At 41.9% G+C, this 26,770-nt stretch overlaps 1 protein-coding gene across 5 annotated transcripts in view; it reads right to left on the bottom strand.

Annotated features, from left to right (window-relative positions):
• bmp1a (bone morphogenetic protein 1a) overlaps window positions 1–26,770 on the bottom strand; it is a 30,979-nt gene that overhangs the window by 3,268 nt on the left and 941 nt on the right. For 3 of the 5 annotated variants that reach the window (XM_034540709.1, XM_034540711.1, XM_034540712.1), the window contains exons 3-19: window positions 19,137–19,244; window positions 15,622–15,747; window positions 15,167–15,284; window positions 13,593–13,771; window positions 13,024–13,129; window positions 6,503–6,627; window positions 4,686–4,801; window positions 4,454–4,556; window positions 3,932–4,048; window positions 3,396–3,541; window positions 3,096–3,291; window positions 2,730–2,855; window positions 1,563–1,756; window positions 1,269–1,449; window positions 1,037–1,162; window positions 761–888; window positions 23–236 (exon numbers count right to left, since the gene is read on the bottom strand). In XM_034540709.1, coding sequence (XP_034396600.1) covers window positions 23–236; window positions 761–888; window positions 1,037–1,162; window positions 1,269–1,449; window positions 1,563–1,756; window positions 2,730–2,855; window positions 3,096–3,291; window positions 3,396–3,541; window positions 3,932–4,048; window positions 4,454–4,556; window positions 4,686–4,801; window positions 6,503–6,627; window positions 13,024–13,129; window positions 13,593–13,771; window positions 15,167–15,284; window positions 15,622–15,747; window positions 19,137–19,244 — 2,409 coding nt within the window. Of the gene's footprint in view, window positions 1–22; window positions 237–760; window positions 889–1,036; window positions 1,163–1,268; window positions 1,450–1,562; window positions 1,757–2,729; window positions 2,856–3,095; window positions 3,292–3,395; window positions 3,542–3,931; window positions 4,049–4,453; window positions 4,557–4,685; window positions 4,802–6,502; window positions 6,628–13,023; window positions 13,130–13,592; window positions 13,772–15,166; window positions 15,285–15,621; window positions 15,748–18,468; window positions 19,245–26,770 lie in introns of all 5 variants that reach the window. The other 2 variants (XM_034540713.1, XM_034540714.1) reach the window with 2 other exon arrangements.

Here is a 26,770-nt window from a genome sequence, read left to right as displayed (position 1 = left end):
TTATAACCGCATCTATTCTTACCTGCAGTATGGGAAGCCTCAAAGCCTTTCTTCTGCACAGAATTATCAGAGAAAAAGCGAATGAACAGCTTGTTGGCAGAAGAAGTGATGGGTGGGGGCTTCTTGGTGCCACAGAAGCGACCCAGACTCGGAGCTTTCCCATCTCGACCATCGTAAATCTCAATGTGGTCATACGCACACTCCAGGTGGGCCTCCATGTCGAGCTCGTTGAAGGCCTGGACAAAACAAGATGATAAGTATGTTGAAAGAAGTGTGGTATAAATAGAAATGGACGAGATCAAACTAAGTATGTTATGCTTCTGTATTGTCAATAAAATGCTGTTCTCTTAACAGTGATCCATTGTCATTTTTAGAAAACTTGTCGACACTGAAAAGTATTCTCTCAGCACACAGGTAAGCTACAGGAAATATTTGACAATTTTAGTTTTATTGTAATTTAGAAACAGTGTTGTGCATGACATGCTTTGATATCATAAGTCGGTGACTGATTTTCTTTCAGCAAACATTACAAATAATAAAAATAGAATCTTTTTGTCAAAGACATATAGGATAGGATATGCGGAAGAGGGAGCCACACAACGTTGTTAGCAAATGGCATCACCGTTTCTGACAGCAGCACAGTAAACACAGATGTCCTCAATGGATTTAGCAATCCTATAAGCTACAAATAAACTACACACAATTGAATACATGACTGACAAGTAAAATTATACAGAGAGCTGGAGGAAGTGACACATACGATTTTGATGCGGTGGCCTGGAGTGGTGGTGAGTGCCCAGGTGCATGCCTTCTTGCTGGGGTATTTATCCGGCCAATTGGGGCTGGTGATGATACCGCTCACACTATTCACAGTGTGATCACAGCCAGCTGTAAAAAGACATCACTGATTCAACGCTGACCTCTGTATCATTCTAATATGGAAGAGTCTCAAACTGCTCGGATTGGAAAAAAACAAGTCAGGAATGAGAATAAATGTGCAGGCATATCAAAGAGACATGAGTTTGAGGTGACATACCTTCTTTACAGTCGTGTTTGTTCTCATGCAGCACAAAGCCACTCCTGCATTGACAGCTGTAGCTCCCAAAGGTGTTGACACACTCATGTTGACAGCCACCGTTCTCCTTAGAGCACTCATCTTTGTCTGAGGAAGCACAGGGGACACCACCTTGAAGACTGTTTCCTTTCGAGACTGACAGATAGCAGCTCCAAGTGACTGACTGAAAAGACCTCACTGTCAGGGGACTCACCTGAGAAGAACTGTGCTTTAAAGCCCTTTTTGGACACTGTATTGTCTGATTTAAACTCAATGCGCATGTTGTTGTACTGGGAGGTAATAGCTTCTGGTTTCTCTGCCCCACAGAACTTCCCGTGTAGCCTTGAATCCGCTGACAGCCCACTGCGCACCTCCACGTAGTCGTACTTACAAACCTGAGCACGGAAATGGAGCATGTGAACATTTTATTTGGTTTTAATTATGTAACACAAGGAGGACAACAGGGCTTGTTGCAATGACAGAGAGAAAGAACATAGAACAAACCCACCCCGCGCCGATTCAAAATAACCCCAGTGCTCACGTCATTGCCCTCAGTCTCGAAGACGTCAAAGAGCAGAGTGATGCGGTACTGCGTGGGGGCAACCAGCTGCCAGATGCAGTTCTTGTTTGGGGGGTACTCTCTGGGCCAACCCGGGCTGGTGATTGACCCATTCAGCTTGGTGATGAAGCCTCCACATGCAGCTGGATAGAAAACACAACATGGGAAGAATAAATAGTAAATAAATGATGTCCCCAAATGTTATGCTGCAAACATACAGCTGAAATGAAAGTCGTCTGAAATATCCTTTTGTACGGAATAAACCTTATTACTGCCTGACCTTCCCGTGAGGACTCTTTGTAGCTTTGTTACAGTTACGCAATGCACACATGTTACAACAACTGGTGTTGCCCCTCACCTGGCTATTTTTAGCTAAACTCAATGTGCAGTATCCTTACCAACGGCAACAGATGTTATTTTGATACACGGATTGTAAAGTTATTAGATGTGGACAAGGTGAAATGTTGGAATAGTAAAAGTTACAGTACTTAGCTGTTTTTACTTGCTTTACGGATGAAAGGAGACAGTTTATTTTGTCTCAATATGTATATGTCATTAAAAAAATACTACCTTCTTCGATATTTGACCATGCAATATTTGTACTTTCATGACAGCATCCTCTTGGATAAGAGTAGAGCTGATTGCATTAGTGGTTTGAAAAAGCTGCAAAGATGCAAATGCTTACTGTCATTCTGTGTGTAGGGATTATTCATGTGAGAGCATCTATTATACTATAACTACTAATATATTTGTTGCGACAGGACAAATTCTCATTTTTCCCCAATCATATTAGCTTGTTTTCACGAAAGCAAAAAAACTGCATCAGCTGAATGTCGACGTATATGACAAAGCTGTAGTAGTAGCTGGTCGGCCATATATTGTACAGCTTGTATACTAGTAGTTACAGTAAGTCTTGAACAGCAACATATAATTTGAAATAAAAATAATACTTGCATTGTTGTGTGCATGCTCGGCCAGCACATGCATCACTGTTGGCATCTTTTCTGGCTTTTAGAAATGACTGTACTTATTGTATCTGGGGAGCTAACTATGTAAAGTGCTTTAACATTAAATTACATGGTGAGTATGGCTGGTGACTTTTCTCCCTGTACTTACCCTCGCAGCTGCGCTTGTCAGCAGCCAGCTCATAGCCTGGGTCACAAGCACACTTGTAGCTGCCTAATGTGTTGACACAGCGTTGCTCACAGCGACCGTTGTCCGGCTTGGAGCACTCATCCATCTCTGAAAACACAAAGATATGTTAGGACCCTTTTTGCCGGCCCCCTGGCTCGGTGGCTTACGAGAGAAACACCCCAAAACAACATCATAGCCAAGCAAAGAGGGTCGTACAGAACCCGATGGTGAAACAAAAACTTCAGAAATAAACGTAAGATAACGACAGACTAAGTGATTGCTGTAATGTGTCAGATTAAACCGATGTTGACATTCTCTCTTAAGAATTTACAATCTGTAACCTCTGACCTTTGAAGAAGTTGGCAGCAAAGCCGGCCTTGTTGACAGAGCCATCTGAAACAAATTTCATCCACAGCTGGTTGGAGCTGGTTTTGATGTCATCTGGCTTGTCGTAGCCACAGAAGCGGCCCAGTAGGGGACCGTTTTCAGAGTTTCCGTCACGGACCTCAAGGTAGTCATAGGCACAACTGTCATGTCTCTCAATCTGAGGAAAGTTAGAGGGTTTGAGGTTAGAGTTGGACATCAGCAAAATCTCCAAATCCCCAAAAATAATTGAAATTAATGATTACAAAAGGACTGGCGTCTTACCTCAAAAGACTGGAAGGTAAGGCCTACGTGGTAGCCCTGAGCAACAGTAATCTTCCACACGCACACTTTGTTCGGCCTGTAGTCATCAGGGTAGTTGGGGGACTGGATCTGGCCGTTGTCTTTCTTCACTTCCCCACCACAGATGGCTGCATGTGAAACACAAACAATCAAATTAAATAAAAATAATACTGAGCTCCCTCAATAGCAATATCAGCACCATATCCCTCTGAAAAAACAAAAAGTGTGTTCACTGCACTGATTTACACAATGTGGATTAGCTGAAATGCCTCCACCACCAGCTCCCACACACACAAACACAAATCATTCCTCTGCACGGTCTGGAAACAATGGAGGGGAGTGTGAAGGGCCAGCCAAAATCTGATTAATGCAGCATAAAAGTGCCTGACACATCAGCAGTAGGAGAGCCAACAATGATGGATATTACTGCAGCACATTGTTGGATCTGTGACTGGCCATGCGTCAGCTGGGAGGCATACTGGAATTGGGTGCAGCGAGGTCGAGGAATGGATGCTTACCCTCATAAACAGCAGAGAAACCTTTTCCCACCCAGTTACTGCTGCTGCGGAACTCGATCCACAGTCGACTGTCGGTGGAGATGATTGGCTCTGGCAGCTTATCACCACAGAATCGACCTGGGTCACAGGACACAAACACACATAAACCAAGATTTGATTATCCACGACACTTGAAATTCCTCTACACTGCAAAAATATAAAAATAGACAAGAACTAAGGATTTCACGTTTGATAAATTAATAAACTGTATGTCCTAGGTATGACTAGCTGAAACTAAGTCACTTTGTACCTTTTTCACTCATAACAATGTTGCTTTTACCCTAGTTTCTGTACATAATGTACATATTTTCATAAATTGTAACCTATGTGAAACCTATGTTAAGTCTAACTACTACAGTACTTGTTCTTGTATGATAGGAAACTGAATATTGAATTGCGGACAACTGGTTGGACAATAAATATATTGGAGATGTGGTGAATTAGAAAAATTGTCAGTAACAGCATTCTCCCATTAAAACTGACCTTTGAGAGGTGCCTTCCTCCAGTATCCATCTCGGATCTCCACATGGTCATACCAACATAAGTGGCTCCTGTACAGATCCATGGAGGTGAAGTTCAGAATGATCTTAAAAACCAAGAGAGCATGATTACCGACACGTTCAGGTAAATACGAAGCAACAGAGACACCACATCTGTGTAAACAGTTAGTAAAGGCTGTTTTCAGGCATGATCTGGTATTTTCATATGCGCATACCTTTTCCCCTGGTGTGACTGATATTCTCCAGATGCAGTGCATATAGGCTGAGTATCCGTTGGGGAAGCCAGGGGAGGAGAAGTTGCCACTGCTGTCCTGCAGACTGTCCCCACATCCTGTGCACAAACACACACAAACCCGCACGTAAGGCCTGAGCCGTGAGCATGATGCACTGACAATTTGCCTTTGCCTGAAAACACCTAAGCCACTAATTCAAACTATACACACATCAGATCTGAAGTAAATCCCCTGAAAACTTGCTACAGCGACAGATGCTGGATGTTGGAATTATAACACTGAATGTGAAGTAAAGGGCAGCTATTTTATGTTCAGCACACCTGCTTGTAATATTCACCCACAACCTCTCCCCTTCCCTCCACCACCTACTCCAGATGATGATCACACAAAGGAATTGAGAGTGTGAGACACTTTCTCTGAGCATCCTCTGAAAATAAACCTGGCTTACTATAAATAACCAAGCCCTCTGGAGGGCGTGATGCATTATGTACGCCTTGCCAGTGAAAAAGCACCCTTTATTTGACTGGCAAAACACCACACACGGCCTTGTGGAACAACTGAGGGAGACTCATGCCAAGTGAGGTAAAGATGTGGTTAATTAAGACAGAGAGGATATTATAGAGAGTACACTGTATCTATAGTTGTCAATCTTGAGAGATGTATGCATGTATTATTATTACTCTGTGTTATCTTTACCTCAGGTTGGGTTTTGAAGGAGTCAGGAAAACATAACCCCTAACTGTTCACATTCATTGCATCCCTTGAGGTTTGTGTGGAAGCAATAAAAACAAGAATCCCTGAGCTAAGAGTTGTGTGTAATAATGCTTGGCAGAGGTTTTCCAGTACTAAACCATTAACAAGCACTCAGGTACACAATGGGAGATCCGTGGCTCTTTAAGGATTTCTTGTGGAGACTCACCACCTCACCCCCCACAATGTGCGTCACATGAACCAGTCATTTTCTTCCTCACGAGACTAAACTTGTCTTGAATGAAGAGACAGAATGCTTGCACAGACACATATGGTTCAAAACCACACTGGCAGGTCCAGCTCTGGAGACCATCCCTATGTTTATTCATTGAGCTTTAATGTGAGGTCTGGCCAACAATGAACTGTCTGTCATCAAATCTATTCAGCAGAATGCTATCCTCAATGTACATCTGTTAATGCTATCAATTCTGTTTACTTCAACAGCGTCGAATCCTCTCTCATCCCTGGAATCCTTGACACAGTGAGTGGTTCGGAACAGGGTCAGGCTTATGCAACTCTCCTTAGTGTATAGCCTCACAGTTTACACGGCACGTGCTGCAATGTGCCTACATAAGTGGTATTCCCAACAATCTTTTAGTCATTGTCCTCTCGAGAACAGCTGTTCCTCTGCATCTATCTGGGAAAGAGTGATGACAAACTTCCTGTCTCTGGATAGCGTATACACTCATCCCATCTTGGGAATCTTGGACGCTGTAGCCAAGGAACCACACCACATCAATAGTAGAAGCTTGGCTATTTCAACACAGTGTGAGCTGGACTCTCTCTCTCTCTCTCTCTCTCTCTCTCTCTCTCTCTCTCTCTCTCTCTCTCTCTCTCTCTCTCTCTCTCTCTCTCTCTCTCTCTCTCTCTCTCTCTCTCTCTCTCTCTCTCTCTCTCTCTCTCTCTCTCTCTCTCTCTCTCTCTCTCTCTCTCTCTCTCTCTCTCTCTCTCTCTCTCTCTCTCTCTCTCTCTCTCTCTCTCTCGGCTATGTAACACACATACACACACATGCAATAAATAGCAGACAGCATCAGTCCTTTTGGTCTTACTGGAGCATTTGTAGAGTTTGCGTGCCTGTGTGATATCCCCTTTGCTCAGTCTGGTTCTCTGGCCAATGGGTGGTCGCACTCCGTTCACATCGTAGCGTGGCAGGATGGTGTCCAGGAAGATGCCCCTGTAATTCAGCAAGAGAGACTGACGTTAATGTTGCATAAAACCCAGCCAGCATGCATCCTGGTGATTATTCTAACATGCATGCACACCACAAAACATGTTTGCTCAAGGATTAAGTGACTTACCATCAAGAGGGCAATTCAATAACTGTAATCATTTTTATAAACGTTTTCTAAAGGATTTTGGGCTGCCAGTGTTGGGGTAACCCAAACAGAATGTGGCTGTTTTACAGAAAAATACAGCAAATTACACAGGACAGACTAGAGGGGCATGGATAGCTCATTTTCATATTCACTTTAAAGCAGACGTGTAAAATACTAATATACATTTTCGACCATAAATATGTCTAAATACAGTCAACATTTTGAATGTAAAATGTAATGGAATATGTCAATATTTCTTCCATGTAAAACACAATGCTAATGCTTGTAATGAGATTTGGCACCAATTAAATTAGACAGCATGAGGCCTTCATGCACACACCCACGTCTATGTGGACACAAGAGTTATAAGCTTGTGCTTTTATAAACGTAACATCATTAAGACCATACACAAAACATCTTATTGATAGATAAACATTAGAAGGAAACAATCAGGATGTGGCTGCTTTTCCACTTTCCCATCATTTTCTAACGAGGTACATTAGAACATTATTTCAAAATACAAAATGTACATCTACTTTTTCTTTTTTTTTTTTATTTCAATTGCCATATGTCCCTTCATCTCCCATCAATGTTTATGTAGGTAAAGGTTTTTTTTCTTTTCTTTCAAAACACTGATGTTTACTTTATGATTCTTTCAGATCTCCTCGTCCCTTTCATAAATGACTGAAACGGTCCATCTGTTGTATTTTAGCCAGTCTTCCTTCCTTTGAAGTCTGTTTGAGGTTAAGGCTGACATCATCCTTCACACACACACACGTCTGCCCTACACACGGGCCCAAACTAAGAGCTTAAGCCCTTCTCCAGAGGAACTGTGCAAGCTCAATAAATTGCATAAGCTATGAAGGTAGGGATGTGGACAAACAATCAGGTAAAGCATCTAAGTAAACAACATTTAAAAAATGGCAGAACAGTAGCTACAGAAAAACTAATTTCCCACTGCTGTCTCACTTGACACTTTGCTAGTTTATCATCATTTATATTGGCGAGAAACGGCCTGGCTCCCTGGTCGTTCCCATGGTGACATGCCTATCAACGCCAGGCATGTGCAAACAGAGCAGCCTGAGCTAACAGTTTAGACTTCTACCCGTCTGTCTGTAAGCTTCCAGGAGCCCGTATGCTGGCTGTCGGTAAAAAAACGCCACTGCAGCCGGTGTCAGAGCAGACAAAGGGCACACTGGCAGATCTCTATTTGAGTTGGCACTGCTCCATGCACCGGTCCTGAAAAATATCTCTGGAGCAAAGGAGGGGGCAGGCAGAGTTGTGGGTCGGGTAACACACCGAGACAAAAAGCATGGGGATCAGCCCTGCTTGTCCCCTGGAGACCCAGCAAAACATCAAGACCAGCCATGAAATCTTCCGAACAACACACGCAGCAAAGGCCCTGGCTTCCCACGGTGATTTACTGTAAAACACCGGGCAAACACACTGGCTAATAATGGTGTAACAAAGAAAGACACTGGCACAGGTAAATCAGCCAATCAGTGCTCAAGAGAAAGTGCTCGGAATGACTTGTGAAAAGCTAACAGGAGCCTCTTGTTTGCTAGTACAGCTCTGTGAAACATTCCCCAGCAGTGGCAGCCATTCCTCTCTCCTGTCTTATTGATCCACACAGTTCCACGAATTAGGATTGCCACAGAGTAGGAGTGAAAACAGAACAGGACGGATTACCCAACATAAACTTACTTTCAGACAGGGCGAATCAATAGGTTAAGTTCAAATCCTGACCTAAGAATGACAGCAACTACATGAATATCCGCTTTTTAAGTGGACTGAAATCCAAAATGAGCTCAAACTGTCCTCTATGAACACCTTTCTTTTTTTTGGAAACAATGTATTAGCTCCAGTGGACTTTGTTCAGGTCACAAAATTATCCCGTAAACCTGAAAGCCCACGAGAGAGAAATAGCTGTGGTTGGTATGAACAAAAAGGATTAATTTGGTGTAAATTCATGACTCTCCATTTCCTCAATGTCCTGTTTTGTTGTTCAATACTAAACACTAAACCTAACTAAATCAAATCTTATATATTATATATTATAATATTTTAGCTCCATTCTGTGTGAAGCGCATTCTCGACCGACAGTTTGGACGCATTGGGCATGACAGGCATTTCTGTACATTAGCCGACACCCAGCCGCAGCCTCCGTTTAGACAAAGATTCCCTCTCTGCTTTTTACACACACACACACACACACACACACACACACACACACACACACACACACACACACACACACACACACACACACACACACACACACACACACACACACACACACACACACACACACACACACACACACACACACACACACACACACACACACACACACACACACACACACACACACACACACACACACACACACACACACACACACACACACACACACACACACACACACACACACACACACACACACACACACACACACACACACACACACACACACACACACACACACACACACACACACACCAGAGTAAGGTAATGATCAGAGTCTGGGTTGCCTCGTCTGTGTGCCCATAGATCACATTACACCCACTCTGGCTCGCTGAAGGCTGTCAAAACTACTGGTGCTATAGGTAGAACATTGCATAGTTGAAGTGACCTGCAGCTGTCCAAGAGGTTTCCACTTTGTTTATCTATGCAAGACAGGCAAGGGTCAAAATGCATATTTCATACACAAAACCAAAGTCATATCCTGTACATGTCAGCAGGGGGTAACCATAATATGTACACGACCAAAGTTGAGTTGTCAATGCTTGCGAAATACTCTAATGTACATGGTTGTCAAAAATCTACTTTGCCATGAGCGTAGTGATGCTTTTGTAATTACAATGATGACTCAGAATCTTAGTCAACTTCTCCCAAGAGGAATATATTGGTTTTGCAGTCACCCAGCTGGTGTAGAAGACTTTGAATTACCGGCAGCCTAAGATGACTAGAGCCCAGACTGACCACTGTTTGTCATGCAGCTTTTCCAATAAGATCTTTCCTCTGACGCCGAAACATCTGTGTGGGCTGAACGACAGCACAACAAAACTTCATGTTGTGTTTAAATGAGGTCAGCTGGCGACAAAACTAAGTGTTGAGCTAGGGTGACACATTTTTACAGTTCTGCTTTTATAAACAGGATATTCTCAATGCAACAACTAATTCATACCAAATTGGGTTTAATCTGAGTTTCCACAGTTTAGCCATTTCTGCCTATTTAAATGCCAACTGTCCAAAGTCTAAGATACACAATGTTAGAGTTACGCAAATGTATTTACTGAGCAAAGAGAGCGAGGCCAGATCTAAGCATGGACACGGGACAGCAATGCCCCCCACCAAATTATCCGCCTGCACTACCCACACCAAAACAATAAATTTAAAGTATTTATTGATTAACAAGTTGCGATTTGCTATGATTTTGCCCACGTGCTCCCTATGAATGTACGTGTGTGTGTGTGTGTGTGTGTGTGTGTGTGTGTGTGTGTGTGTGTGTGTGTGTAGCTGAGAGGTTGTAGCCCGCTGAGAGAGTGGAGACTCAACTCATCGGAAACAAAAAGTGGCAGCAACTTGAAGGTAGTGCAGTAAGTATTTAAAAGTCTACTGAAAACACAGCATTTCTCAGACATTTACAGTGAGCTTTTGAACAGCAGATGGATATCGAAGATGCATTACAAACACACACTAAAACTTTGATGTCAAAGTAACTATGTTATCTGAAGAATTTTATTATTTCAGTTTAAAAAGTCAAAGAAGGCTTTAGTATTGACCAATTATTATTACATTTCAGATACCCCAAAATATATATTTATGTTAATTCTACATCATACCTGCTTACAGCCAATTGGTGTGGTGTGTATCAATAGAGAAGAAAAGGGAGTGAAGGTGTCAATACTTTTTCTTTCTATAAAAAAGCTCTACGGATTCCTAAAAACAAGATTATCCAGGAATAGGCATGGTTTTAAAAATGAATGGCTATTTACAGACTGTGTGGGCTAAACGCACATGAGAAGCCTAATTCTCCTTTACAGTAATGAACTACAAGTGTATAAATCTGGTTGGAAAACTCACTAAAAATATTCAATTTAGATTAGTGTATGTGATGGAACATAGGCTATAGAATGTGCCTCAGGCCACTGACTTTGGGTTTTTACGGCCTAACACATGGGAAACATTAATTGTAACAATTAAATGTCTACTCCTCCATTCCTTACCACTGGTGCAGATCCCATTTATAACCTCTCTGTTGAGAGGGCCCATGCTTGGCTGCTCATACAAACGACTTCACACAAAAGTTTATAGTTTTACTTCAGAAAATAAAGCACTACAACTACCAATACCAACATAACCAAATAGGAAAAGTGTAAAAAGTAAAGCAAGACAAGGCATTTGACTGGAGCCCCTAAATCACAAAAAATGCCCCCAAAAAAACTAAACAAATTATGATATTGTATTTTTAGCTCTTTTTTTCCTACTGAGGTCTCTTGTTGCACTATCCACTTTGCTGCTGTAATCCTGCAAATGTCCCCACTGTGGGACGAATAAAAGATCATCTTATCCTAATGAACGTCGCCAAGGTCATTTTCACAAAAGGCGTAATTGTCACTTATTTTGACTCCAGGAAAGTAAGGACGATTTCAGTTGGAGAGTGAATTGCAGTGAATGAGACATGCTGGATTTTAGTGTGCAGAGCCCTGCACCCCACCCCTCGGCTGCACAGAGCGCTGTGTGCTTGTTTATTCAAAGTTTATTAATATTGAACATGTCGCACATCAAAATTGCACCATATTTGACAAAGCACTCCAATGGATACCAAGCAATGCAGCCGCCGAGTGTGAAGTAGATCAGATGAGCGGTTCTCGAGATATGCAAAGGACACACAGACAGACAAACAGATTCCTTGAACTATTGTTGGATGTAGATAATTATTAGCGGTTTACTTAAATTGTGCTTGGAATGCAGTAACAACAATTAGTAGCAAGGTATGTATTATAAACATAGTGTGATGAAGGTGCTAAAATGGCTTTGTAGCGAACCTAGAGAATAAATCTACGAGTCCCTGCGGTTATCTGGGGTGAACATCATGTTACTAATCACCAAAAGCCTCTTCAAAGAGCCTTTGGGAGCATAATGAGGTGGTTCATGGTGTGAAAGCACAACTTTTACAAGGAGCTTCACGTAGCCTTGAAAGTAGCACATGGAATTTTTTGTCATAATGAAGTAGGGCTACCGTTGCTGTGCTAGCTAGCCCCAGGAGTGATGCTGCTTTACTGGGGCTTCTGCTTCTGCAAAAGCGGCAGGAATCAAAGAGGAGTCTTAATTTGAACAGGCTGTGGGAAGGCTACAAAGACTCGGCTTTTACTTTAAAAGAAAAATAAATTATAATTTAAAATAATTTCCGGGTTTTTCAGAGTCGTTGAATTTGAACTATTTAAAACACAGCTCAGACCTGCTACTGCTGCTGAAGCTACATTGAGAGTGAAAAGATGCACAAACTGGTAAAAAAAACTATGAAGCAACAACTCGGCTAGATGTGGAACCAACAGATCTACTCTGATCCACTCTGTGCCCTAAAGGGAAAAAGCTAAATGGAACCAGACACGTCTGATTTCTTGCTACAACTTACTTTATGCAAGTGTATTATTTTTTCCATTACAGCAAAGGACAGTTTCATCTTATCCAAATATTACATAAATCACATTAGTGCTCCTCCAGTCTCCCTAAGGCCTCATGCAATGTGAGCATCAATTGTTGAAGAAAAATAGGTCTGCCAAAAGAAACAGACAATAGGAAGAGTCCTTAGTTCAAAACACAGGCTTTTCTGTAGGACCTACTTTATAAATATATAAACTAAAGACCCACCTTCTCCCAAGAAAACAGTTTCTATCTCTTTGCTCTTGAAATCAAAAAGCTGATCCAAGATAGACATTCAAAGAAACGTGAGCTTTTTCTAAACTTGGCGTGCTCAGGCTACATGTTAGTTTTCTAGTGATTTATTATTGGGGAGAATTTAGTGTTTCATTCTTCTCTTTCGGAACCCTGCCACATTACTCAGCAGCAGCCCATAGACACAGAGATGGTGCATTACAGATCTATATACTCATAAAACTCTAAGAGCAGAAATGGAAAATAAAGATAATGGGTTAAGAGGTTGCAGCAGAGTGGGAAACAGCTTAGCCTGACTCGATCTAAGACTAGTTTTCATGTCTGGGGCGCATGGAGTGGAACTTGGCTCCTACCTGGAGAATGTATTCCTGGCATAGTGCATGATACTGTCAAAGTCATAGTCCTCTCCCAAAGAGTCCACCTCCCCCGGCTCCATCTTCAAAAAGTTATACTCTTGTCCTGTGAAAGGAAAAAGGGAAAAGCACAGTTGAAATATGAAGCAGAGTCATACTGTGCCACATATGTATGTACAGTATGTCTGGCAAAGGTGAATACAGTTTTACTCTTTCCAAAAAATGGATCATACAATGGGGCTACAGATACAAGACACAGCTAATGTTTCACAGTAAGATTTTATGCATTTTAGGATGACAAATAATTCGACATTTTATATTTCACAGACAAAAATTTGAAAAGGCTGGCCCGGATACTGACTGTCACGATCAGCTGTTTATATGCCGTTGACCAGTTCTATAAACACTTGAAGGCTGAGGATGAGCGTATACCCCACTGGTGTTTTTTCTGATTTTACCAGCCTAGCCCAGACTTTCTGTGTGTACAAATGTGTTACTTTTATTATTTTGACTCTTACTGCATCTATCCAACATTATTGCTGAGGGATCGATGACACCTGGGCTCCTACCTGGTTGTATGTTGTCCCTGATAATGCTGACGTGTTCGTCTCGGTCAGGCCGCGTGTGTTCGTGCCAGAATCCAATCACATGACCCAACTCGTGCACCACAATGCCAAACTTATCACAGTTCTTCCCAATGGATATGGCCTGAGGGCCCCCTCCGCGACGACCCACATAGGAGCAGCACCTGGGAATCAGCCGCCAGACACACACACACACACACAAACAGTGTCAACAAAGCTTAGACTTTATATTTTGGTAAATGAAAAAAAAATCCCTAACAAACAAGTGGAAACAACAGAGGGAGACCCAAAAAGAAAGTTATGTTTCCCTGGGGAGAAGAAGAAGGAATGTGTCGCTGGCTCTATAATGTTTACTAGCTCCTATATTTGTACATGCTCTGTACATATAAAATGGAGCTTGTAATGAGAGCAACATTATCGCAACAACCTCTGGTCTGTTTTACAGGCGAGCTTCACGAGGTGACTCGTCATCCACACATACAGCAGTGACATTCATTCATCTGTCTGCCAAAGCAACTGCTGAGTGAGATGGTGGAAGCTGGCTGGCTGCAGCGCTCCATCTCAGCGTGACATGAAAGGTTCAGTGTGGGAGTTTGGGCGGACGGGCACACACATCACGGTCCTGTGGGCCAGACAGCCGCTCTTTAATTACTGCGAGCCAGGCCAGGCTCTCCTGAGACACGCCTTGAACTTTGCACAGGACAGATGGGGTCCTGCTGAATATGCAGCAGAGTCAAGCGTTCCCACTGCTAACCACTGCCGCCAGCATGGATAATGTCATCCCTGTTGCTCAGGAGGCCAGTTACCAAGATAGAAATGGCGATCAACAGTTGGCTAGAAAAAGCTCAGTTTTATGAGCTGCATCCGCTTTCTGTTAAGCGGTTCGTGTTGAATGATACATATCAGTGGGAGAGATACATTGGGTATAATGACATAATGGTTCCAGCTTGTGGGTTAAACCATGGGAACTGGAAGAGTTTTAGGTTTGTGTATCCCCTGGAAACCTCTCCATTACGTATCCTAACAGTTCTGCCATCTTTTTCCTCAAAATCATTTTCTCAAACTAAAAATGTTGAACTGGTTTGTGCTCCCAACAGCAGCAAGTGCTTACATTTTCAAATATGTCATGGCTAAATTAAAGAGCCCTGCACACCCAAACAGGTTGTCAATAGTCGCTTACAGCAGGACTCTCCCTGAGTGTGTTTCAGAAGAGATGCTGAGTGGAAACTGAGCCTAACTTTAGTGGTGTGTTATTGAGGAAGTCTCTCCCTTGGATGCAACTCTGTTCACCATGTGCGACACAAGGGCTCGGAGACTGATGCAGAGTGATGATGAACCACAGGAAACATCCTTCTCTCTCAGAACTGGTATGGGGCTGAAATAACCACTCACACAGAGACGGTCAACAGAGAGGATGAACAATGGTGAAAGGCTGCTGAGCAGGGTGCAAGTAGAAGTACTCAGGGGGCTAAATAATTAGCTGCAGATAACAAAGGCTCAACAGAGGCTGACCATTGTTCAGTTCCTTCATGTGGGAGCTAAAAACCCCACTGACTCACCCACATGGCCGGTAGGTGAAGACAATATAGCTTTCTTCCTGTGTCCTCTCAATAAAGGTCACACAGGTGTGCTTCTCCCAGTGCCGCATGGCTTGGCGGAATATTGCCCGCTGGCTGCCTGAATAGGACGACAGGGAGGGTGAGATCAGGGGAGCGGACGCAAACACACTCACACACATTTGATAGAAAAGGGGAGCTGAATAGAAACAGCAACAGCTGGAAACCGCTTCAAGATGTAGAGTTGAATAGAGAGTTACTGGAAATGAAGTCACGTGAAATCATAATGCAAACCTATTACACTTTAACTAATATTTCCTAACGTTTCGGAATTGCGTATCTATCACACAAACATTGCATTACTTATTTTGCCTTTGACAGGATGACACATTACATCAGTGCATTTGTTTCGTTCTTTATTCATTCGGAGGAACTCAGTTCAATATGACGTTACTTACCACTAAAGTTTCCACTGATGACATAGGGAATAACGCCTTCAGGCCAAACACGTTCAGGTCTGGAGGTGGCAGCCCTTTTCCTGCGGAGTGAACTTTGCCTATTTTGGCTACTCTGGTTGGTTGATCCTTAAGATTTGAAATAAAGACAATAAAAACATTATTATTACTATGAAATTAAATTTCACATTTGTATGAAGAGCAAATATACTTTACCCTTGAATAGTTCCTCAAATGACAAGAGACCTTTATCCTAAAACTACAGTACACTGCTTCAAGGTTTAATGCCATTCAGAAATTAATTATTATTTCTCATTTCTGAAATGACATTTACCCCCTTTAAGAGACGTTTGTTCAAATAACATTGTCTTCCAATTTTGCACAAATGGATTTTCTTGAAGATGAATTATTTCTTCTTCCAAATTAATTTCACCACTTCAATGTCACTCAAACGCACATAAATGCAGAGTAACCATGGAGACTAAGCTCCCACCTAAACCTGGTGATAATAAGAAACAGCCATATGTGAACCACACATAGCACAATCTGTACTTCACTATGCTGCAGAACACACACAATTTATAATTAAGCAAATGTAACCGCCATCATCTGGTATAAACCCATTGTACAGAGAACTGTGAACAGTAAAGGAAAGAGTGCATCCAAATTAGAAAATAAATTAATGTAATGTGTGTACTTCTTTTGGTTGGTTTTCAATTGACTTACTTAATGATGCAGTTGTGTGGCATAAGATCCAGTGTACTAGTTTGATGATGTTTGGCATTGCTTCATATAGGACAATAACTAATCTAAAAAGACAAACGTATCACATTGATATGTTGTCAATATTTGAATCAATGTCAAAATTCTCGAACATTTATAAAGTATTGCATTACATCAGGAAGTAAAGTGGTGCCTCTGTGTGTTATTTCCTGCAACAACTTAAAAAGAAGGAAAGATGGTGAAATACAAGACTTTTTGACCTTTTGATTAAGCATTACTACATCATTGAACACAAATATATATATATATATATATATATATATATATATATATATATATATACTGTATGTCCTTATAAGGAAGAACAGTAAATGTGTGTAGGAGAAAAAACGTCAGAAGTTTGCACACAGTGCAGGATTTAATGGGTGTGTTGGAAAGAAGTCATGATTTTAAACTATAAAATGAACATATTCATATACAAAGACAATATGCTCTTTTAACTTCATATTGTTCTATTTTTTTTTTATTTGACCAAAATGTTAATAGAGAGATAATTCTTGCACTGTGTTGATTGTTGTTGATTGTTTAATGTTTAAACCACCCGCCATGACAAATTCCTTGTATGTGAAAACATACTTGGCAATAAAAGGTTCTGATTCTGATTAAGAGGGTTGAGACACGATAGGTTTCAGTCCACATGAGGACTCCCCATTTTACATTTATGCCTGTCCTTGGTTTCCGGGGTTAATACATTATTAACTTAACCTTTATTAAAATAATGACTTAAGATATTGACCTCTATACAATGAGGCGTTTTATGTGATTGCTGCAGAAACAGTTATTTCTTGCACAGCTTCCCCTGCTTCAATGCATATAAGGGAAATAGTCAGAAGACAATTTAAATTAAAAAAATTTAATTAAAAGTATAAAGAACAACTTTATTGTGACACTTTATCAGGCCACAGTCCAAAAGATTCAATCCCACCATAAAGTTGTTCTTCATACATAAGCGTCACTGTAGAAACAAAGACTAGTACATGTACATCTGGTCCGAGAACATCCTGCCAAAGTATTGTTATTCCATAACAATACTTTAAGCCGTACAACTATGCGCCCTCATAAATTTGATTAACATGCAAGCCACAGTTTGCACAGCTTTTTGCTAGAACAATGTGTTCTGTCGAATTTCAGTCTGCAAGAGTAAATCTTAGCAGCCTGCTGAGATCAATTAGCACGGACATTTGTGCATGTGTTGAGGAAATGTCTGATAACAGCCAAATGCGCTCGCTTAACTGATAACAAAGAGTGCTGGGGAGACAAAACTTGAGGAAGATTACAATAATATGATTAAATCTACCATCATCATATATAGTTAGGCAGGGAGGACTTTAGGTCAAAGGTTTTATTGGTTGTTATTCTGATCATTTTATTTATGCTCTTTGATTATGTAGGTCAGACAACAAGGGCGGAAAAATAAGGATTAGAGTTGGGATCCTGCGAAGAGATACAACGACACCTGTAGAAAAGAGTTAAGCATGCAGCTGCTGGCTTCAGGTTTATTATAAGTTCATTGTCTAGTGAAGTGAAGTGACAGCATTTTGAATCCAAACATTTAATTCATCGACACTGTATGGAAAGAATTTTGTAAAATAAGGATTTGTCTCGTTTCCTGAAGTTTGCTTAATAATAAACAATTACAAAGTTGTGTGTACACTAACAATTAATCATGAAAGAATCATTTTATTTGTACAAAATAAAAGTTGACTACTCTTGAAAGATACTGAAGTTGTTCATTCCTAATTATATAATACAGAACTGAAACGTTCTACTCTTGGAGATATTATTGACTTCTAGATTTGAGAGGACCTCTGTGGCAGCCTCGTGTAGTAGATACAACAATGTATAAAGGTTGCCGTGACTACCAATTAGGACACATCTGTGTAAGGTGATCTGGTATATATATATATATACATACACATACACATATACATATACTAAAGTGACACATTGTTTGTGCAGCCTGAGGATGGTAAGAAGAGTCTTATGCAACTGCACTGATAGTGTTATTCATTTCTAACACAATAGCATCCTTTCCACTACACAACTACTAGATGTGCAGTGACTAACCTGCTCAAGTGGACACATTGATATTTAGAGATGAGTGTAGACACGGTCTGTCTCTGTTGTAGTCCAAAGCCATGAGTCTCCATTTAACTCTCTGCCTCAGGGGTCACCACTTAGTCTATAAATCAATATTGCCCATTGGATATTTTAAGAGCAGTTGAAAAGTATTTTTAATCCAGCAAAATGCTTCCTTTCCTCAGCATGCTCACTAACTCTAGTGAAAAACAGCAAACTATGACTATTGAAGCGCAAACAGCAACATGCACATACCTGTTGGTTCATGCTCACCTGTAGTTTATAGGATCAGGAAGCTTGTTGGTCCCTGCTGACTCACTCACGACTGTTGCTTAAATACTGCTTTTTATTTAAAGAGCAACATTTAAGCTGACAAAGCCTTTCAATTACACTCGAACATGGTGATACAAGTAGAGCAATGTGTAGTGATAACAGGACAATTATAGGCATGAACATTTAAAGACAGCTCATGAGAAACACAAAGCTGCTATCCGACAGGTGCTGCTGCGGACACTGGGTGAATAATGTTCATTTCAGGTGTTTTGTTGAAATGACATGTTATCTAGAGTGCCAATCCAAAACACTTTAAACACTCTAACAAGGGACTTTCACCTCAAGATGTAATTTTTGAATGAATGTTTTGTTGTCATTGTTACCTGTATGATTAACAATCTGGACGGTTCTCTGCGCCAAATTGATTATTCTGTCCACTTTAAACATTCGCATGTCCTCCTCGTCAAGCGCAATGTCTCCCAGAAAGGCAACTGAAACAGACAAAGATGGTACATGTCAGACGACTGTAAGGCAACTGCACAATATGGAGCATTAGTCTGAGCCGCCAAGTTGCCTCAAGCTTTTCCTGCTGCTCAGCCAGAGTAGGCTGCATGGAGGCCCAGGCAAAGCACTCGTGGAAGGCCTAGAGCAAGTAACACACATATAAACACATCATTCCTTTCTCCTTGTCCCTAATCTGTTTACCCTTTCATTGCAGTGAAATAGAAATAGAGTTGTGAAACAGCAGTGTATCTGTTTGGCTAACCGGAAGGCCGCCTTGTCTGGACTCCAAATTATAGGATAGAAATGTAAGGAGCATATTGCAGATGGCTGGTGAAGGCTCATGCAATAAAGAGAGAGTATGAACTCAGAAACCTGACCATTGACATAGTTAATGGAGCAAAGTTAAGTCCAGATGTCACCAAATGACACACTGTGTGCTTTAGCATCCGTGGATAGTTAATGAGAACTAGCAGATATGGTACAGTGAGACCCCGACACTACCTTAATGGAGTAATGTGGGGCACCTTGAACAAGTAATAGCTCTTTAATGAGGCCAAGGAGAGAGAAAAAAGTCCCACTTTATGAGGAATGTGCTTTCTGGGATTCCTACTAAATGCTCCATTTCTTTGGAGGATAAGATAGGAGCCCTCTCAACAGAGGCAGGGCGCTCACTTTTACAGGCTTTTAACACCAGTACGCCTCTAGAATTTATGGCCCGGCTTGTATGCAGGAGTTTTGGGGGGTGGGGGTGGAGGCAGGCGATGGGGGTGGAGGGAGAAGCAGAGGGGGGGGGGGGGTCGAAGGGGTGCAATCCCAATCTGAACAGGAGATGACAGGAGATGACAACTACAGGGGAAGGGAAGGGAAGAGAGGAAGAAGGCATATCCTCTCTTCCCACACCACAGCTCTGAATAGGGAGGGCAGATATGGAGCAGAAAGAAAATGACAGCCCTCTGCATGCATGTTTGGAGGTTAGTGCGGTGGAGGGGAGACCAACCCAGAGGGCTAAGAAGCTGGGAAAGCCACTGTGTTAAAGGGAATGATTAACAGTAGTTGACGTTTGCATCTTCAATGTGGCCCCATGATAAAGAAAAATTCATCATGTGTAGATAAACTTTTTTGTATCTAGCAACAAAAACAATTACAGGAAATATATTTCATCTCCTGCACCTTCTACAGAGGTATGAGACAAAAGAGAAAGGGGTGAAGAGAATGAAAAAAAATAAAGAAACTTGGCTCGCGTCCCTATTTACGAGTAGAGTATTATTGAAACAATGTGGAGCTGGCTTTGGTAGATACAAGCCAGTCTTCCACCCTTCAGGCTGTAGAGGATGCGTAGCAGAATTGCAATGTTTGGGATTAGAGGCTAATGACAGCAATAAGAAAAGGTGCCGATCACAGCCGAACAAGACAGGGCACGCACAGAGGACAGGTTTAAATTCCAGAGGTCAAAGGGATCCTCTAAAGTCACTCCAACCAAATCCCTGAGACAAAAACACTACTCACAATCGGCACTCATACTGACAGCCATTCCAAAAAACAACACTGATAGGAAGAAGCTACCAGATCAGAATCAGAAACGTTTTATTGCTAACGGTTCATTGGCTTGATGATTGTTGCTTCACAATAATCATAGTGCAAGAGTAAAAGAGATAATTCAAAAATAGAAAATCAAACCAACAAATAGAGTACGTTAAGACAATGTACAAGTAGAGGGACATTTTTCTCTTTTATCTTCACATTTTTATTTGATTCCCAGAACTGACTGAGCGCTGAAAAGAACAGACAATAGTTCATTTGAAGTTGCTGTTGTAGAAGGCCTATCCAAAATATTTGTATTAAACTCTGTGTCACTCTAGTTTGACTGAGGAAAATGAAAACAACAATTTGAGGTTGTTTATTTTCACATACAGTGTCAACTGGCACCGTATTCACAGTGTTATGTGCAGGCTGTGACCAAATAACGAGGAGCAGGCTTTCTCCCACCCCCATGAGGTTCACAGAGGGCTGCGCTCTCTGCCCAATCATCCACCTCCATGCCGGAGACAGGCCGGTTAATCCGCAGTGTCATTGTTCTCAGACAACAGTGGAGATTGAAGTGAGCAAATGCACGGCCCGGCGGCATTAGGACTCATTTCCCCCGGGCACAGCAGTCGTCCTGGAGACGCTGTTGCAGGTTTATGGAAAGACTCTCAGGGATTGTGAATTAATCCCCTTGTCTCCTGGCTTTAATTATCCACAGAGGCACGGTTTTAGGGAATCTTTTGTACACAACTCTAGGCTGGGATTGAGGACAGGCTATGGAGAAAGGTGATAAACTCATCTAGCCACAGAGCGTAGTAATGGTATATGAGGTACACTCAAGTGGTGTACTGTAGATTAAAACCCACAGAATGTGACAGATGGCAATGGATCACTGTAGAGTACAGTGCTGCATCTCTTTCCAAACATTATCCATTACCTAAATCACAACAGCTGCAGCTGTAATACTAATATATATGCAGAATAGTAGAGTTTTTTTTTAGCTGCTATTCTAGATTAGATTTAGTCAGAGAAAACTAAAAAGTAGGCATTTAAGTTTAAATGCAAATATCGTATATATTTCTCCAACTAATGAGACTAAATATAAGACAGAGACCTTTGATGAAATGTTAATTGAACATATTTGGTGGGTGATAAAAACCCAAATCCATAGAATTTTTTTTAATTATCTAAACCACCAAAATCCTTCTCATCCTCAGACCTACCCCCCCCCCCCCCCCCCCCCCCCCCCCCCCCCCCCCCCACCCCTCCCCCACCCCCCCCCCCCCCCTCCCCCCCCCCCCCCCCCCCCCCCCCCCCCCCCCCCCCCCCTCCCCCCCCCCCCCCCCCCCCCCCCCCCATCCCCTCCCCCCCCCCCCCCCCCCCCCACCCCATCAATCAGCACATCCAGTCAGATTATACATGAGATCTCAATCAAATTAAATCCCATGATTTGTGCAATGCCCTCACCTCGACTTCTGCGGTGTCAAATACTCCAGGACTATTCCCAGAAATCTCCTTCCGTGAACACCAGGCCACGACATCTGCCACTGAAACCTGCACAAACATCAATACCTAAGCCGACAGACACCAACCAGCCTGTATTTAGAAGGCCCTCCTGCTGTGCTTATAGAGATGTTTAGGACAGTCTTCCCCAATACAAACCTACTGATGAGGGATGAGTAAGCCGGCCCATATGTAAGCCTGGAATGATCACAAACCCTGCCACCGCCTCCTTTCACAGCCTGTGTTTGGTAACAAACGCTGCATTTGAATTCAAATAGAGGCCAATGGTGGATTGCATTAAGGCAATTCCCATCGGATGACAGTGAGTATCACTTTTCAGGTTTCATTCTGTTTTAGAGGAGATATTGAGGCAAATAATTATTTTCCATTAAAAGTCTGAAGTTTCATCAAAGCCACAACTGAGATCAAGATCGAGTTTGTGTCACCACACTGCAGCGTCAATCTCATTGGCAAAATGAGAGTGGCTTCAGCTGCAAAGGGCACACAGCAAGATACTACCTCCCCTTTACATTTCACACTCCATCAAGCCCATTAGCAGATTGGATTCCCCAGCGCAATCAGCCCCTGATTACTGATATACCCCACTGTTAGTCGAACCCCCTCTAATGACACATCAGCTCGCCAGCCATTGGTCTTTTTTTAATGTCAACGATACACAGTATTTAAACTCTGATGAATAATTCATCGCCACACTGCAGGGATTTTCACCTTTGACTAAAAGAAAACTTATGTTTATCATCCAGACTTCATACTTGTGGTTTTAGGCAGCAGACTAACGAAAGAGCAGGTTTTCTCGGAACAGATGTACAAAGTAAAGTATAAACGGGTCTGTGGATTAACTACATCTGGAAGAGTCTTCAACTACCTATATTCACCACCGGTGAACAGCAACGTAGCGCTGATGAATTATTTATAAAAAATACAAACTGTGAATAGTGAAGTAGTGAGTGTTAAGCTGCTCACTATAGTAGGCTAATTGGTCATCATTCCAGCCATTTAAATGAGCTCTCCCAAGCGGTTGCTGTTACTTAGGCTCCGGACCCAGACTTGGTATTAATGTAATGCATGATTAGTTATTACTTAGCTCTGACGACCAACATATTGTTCCAACTATTGCACCGAGATCGTGCCAATAGATCGGCTCCCTAATCACCTGAACCCTGTAGAGAGAAAAGTGGCAGGGGTCCTGTAATGTAAAAAAAACACCCAGTGTGAGCTTTTATGCAGCCTGCATTCCATGATAAAAGAAAAGCATCTGCTTAAGTGTTGCTTAAAGGCCCAATCATGAAGTTCAACAGACAGCACTAACTCATTGCGAGAGCAGGCTTAAGGAGGGAGTTGTGAAATGAGGGTCATTTGTTTTGAGCAGCTGCCATTTTCTGAGACTGAACAAAACCAAATAAATAAATAAAAACAAACTTCACAATTTTATGAAAGGAGGAAATTCACACACAAAAACACCCTGCTCAGAACAACCTACTGGTCTGGGTCATGTTGATGTTTTTTTTAGCAGGAGATTTTCTTACATTTTAACATCATATCATAAATACATCGTGCTACACAAGTGTAGTCTTTTGAGTCATTATAATGTAGTGATCGTTATAATGTAGAGACACATCGGTAAATAATTAAACAGACTTATAGGTAAAAGCTCTGAAACATTATTATCAAAAATAATCCAGCTGTCGTATTTTAAATCGCATCCAAATCACATATCAAAGTGTCGAGAGGAAAAACACAGGTCACCTTGACAGAAACAAAATATTCAGAGGCGGAAAGCCCCCGAGCTTGTGAATGGCCTGCACTCACCTCACCTGAGCTGTTGGGCAGTGTGCGGCTGTCCTGCCCTCCACCCTCCGGCCGTGCTTTCCCTTTGGCACGAGCTAAATGACCTACAGTCTGTGTTAAGTGTTTGAGACACACAGGAGAGAGCTGGTGCCCAGATAGACCAGAAAACCACCGGATAAGAAAAGACGGGGGCGTTCAGGTTGCCCCGCCTGCAGCTGAGGTTGCAGCAGCATATGTCTTGACAACTTCAACAAAAGGACGGGACAGACACACAACACAGTCACAGGAGTCTTATAGATTAAGATGTTTGCTTCATAATTGAATCCATATGTAGACATCAGAGCAGTCATGATTATCATTTTCAGCGGAGCAGACAATGAGCGTGACTGCTTCTCATCTATTTTTCATTTTGAAAATGAATCTCAGAGGCTTGTTAGAGTCTTAAATGACTTCCTGGGATGCTGCCAAGTTTTGGAGTTCTGCAAACTAAGGAATTTTCCACTGGTTAACTTCCTAAATAGATGGCATTACTTCAGTGTTATTGCACTGCTCACTTCCATCAATGCACATTTCTATTAAGTCTGGTATAGTGATGAGTTATTTAATCCTTTGTAAATGGGAAAGAAATTTAAGGATTATTTTAGCGTGTGTGAGGAGGACACATGTTGTGACAAGAAATTAAGAATGTACTCAATGCTTTTTATATAATCTGGATAAATAAATAAATTGAATGACATGGCCTCCACTTGGTAAACTAGCCAAATGACCAGCCATCACAAATCGTATGTCACAACAAAGGGTCATCTTCTATGTCCCGACTGGGTTCACTTTCAAGAGGACAACAGGAAAACAATTTTGTAAAAATCCTGACATCGAAGAAGAGTGTTAACCAAGGACAGCCATATAGAGGACAATAAAGAAATGCACTCCTCACAGCACATTGCTGCATTAGACGTTTTATAAGCATTTTCCTGGGTGGAAGCAGCAACATGACATACAAATGCTGACCCTGAGGCCACAGAGAGCGATCAAATGGACTCAGTGCAGGGATGTGCTTAAAAAACAGAAAAAAAGGAGTAAATCAATAATCATAAAGAATTATGATCTACTAGTATTGAGTTGACGTATGGTGAAAAATGTTGTCTCTGGTAACAACTGAGTGAGGCGTAAAAGGGAGAGCCGAGACATCTTGGAGATTGTGCTGCTTGGTAGGAAGGAGAAAAGCAGGTGGGTGTTTGAAGAGCTGGAGACTGGGAGGGTTTAAAGAGTGGGAGTTTGTACTCCAGACCGTCTCCAAACCACCTGTCTGCAGACATGTCCCGGGTAAACCATAAACACACTGCACTCTATCCAAATGACTCTTAAAAACTGGATTACTAATAGTGATAACATCCCCCCAAAAAAGACAAACATCAATCCTGAAGTGGCAATGTCCCCGATGAGGCCCACACAAAGATAAGGCGATCACAAACACAGCGTCATTGACCCTCGGTTAGTTTACCCTTCAGTCTGAAGGAGTCATCTGAACCCCACTTCAATATCCTTTTATCCAGATGAAAAACAACCCGGTATGGCCACTTGAATGAGTCAAATTAAACAGTGAAGCAAAAGGAAGCAACATCTTCACTGACTTGAACATGGGACATGGTTCATCTGCAGCCTGACCTTTGTCATTTTGATGTAAAGCCACATAACTCCTGAAGCACAATCTCTCACATCACTTACTCTTCTTCTTCTCCTCAGGGGAAAGATGAAGAAAGCAGATAGGTAGGTCGCTGAGAGTTGAGGGATCGAACTATGTTTGAATTAACAATTAACAGCCACGTCAGAAATTGCTGATTGCCAAATCGGTGAGCATTTCCAGGACTTTAGAGGTCATGTTGAGTGAAGCCAACTCTGTATTTGTAACCTGAATACTTTCACCAGATGGAAAACACAATCTGTTCAAACTCCCCCAAAGGGATTTGGCAAGACAGTGAGTTCACAACACACACACACACACACACACACACACACACAGTTAACAAAGCCTAGACTTTATATTTTGGTAAATGAAGTCAGATATGCTTTTTTCCCCATAGAATTGTAACAAAAGATGCAGACATATTTATACAATGAGCCATAAGACAGCAGGCAACATAATTGTGTGTGCATCATTTCTAAGCTCCACTGTACTTTCCTTTCTCCCCTCCTCCACTTTGTTTTTAGTGGTCGTCCACTGTTTATGCGGGGACAAAAAGCCAGAAAACATCAAAGTGGAGAAATCCTTCGTGTGCCCAACAATATAACAGCACACCGCCTGCAGCAGCTCCGTGATCACAGAGAAGAAACATTCGCCGCAAACAGCAGGCTGGAACTTTTCAACGAGCAAGGAAACCAAAACTTTTCAAGCCTCGAGAAATGTATTCCGCCACTCATCAGTTTTATTTTTCGCTTGTTCAACCTTTGCCACCGCTCGGAGCGGGTTATCCAAGGCGACTCAGTAGTGTGCGCTTCACATGTTTCAAACTGCACAAACTATGTCACCCAGCACAAAACAAATGCACACAATGTTCTCTCGACACACTGTCATTTCTCTGGAAAGCGTTTTTCTAGTCGATCTCTGCAAACTCCGCAAAACAGATTCGTGGCATGTTTCTACTTCCACATCAGAAGGTGAATCACAGCGTAGCTTCTA

Source organism: Cyclopterus lumpus, chromosome 9, assembly GCF_009769545.1.
Source record: "Cyclopterus lumpus isolate fCycLum1 chromosome 9, fCycLum1.pri, whole genome shotgun sequence".
Classification (NCBI taxonomy): domain Eukaryota; kingdom Metazoa; phylum Chordata; class Actinopteri; order Perciformes; family Cyclopteridae; genus Cyclopterus; species Cyclopterus lumpus.
This window is presented reverse-complemented; position numbering and strand designations above follow the sequence as displayed.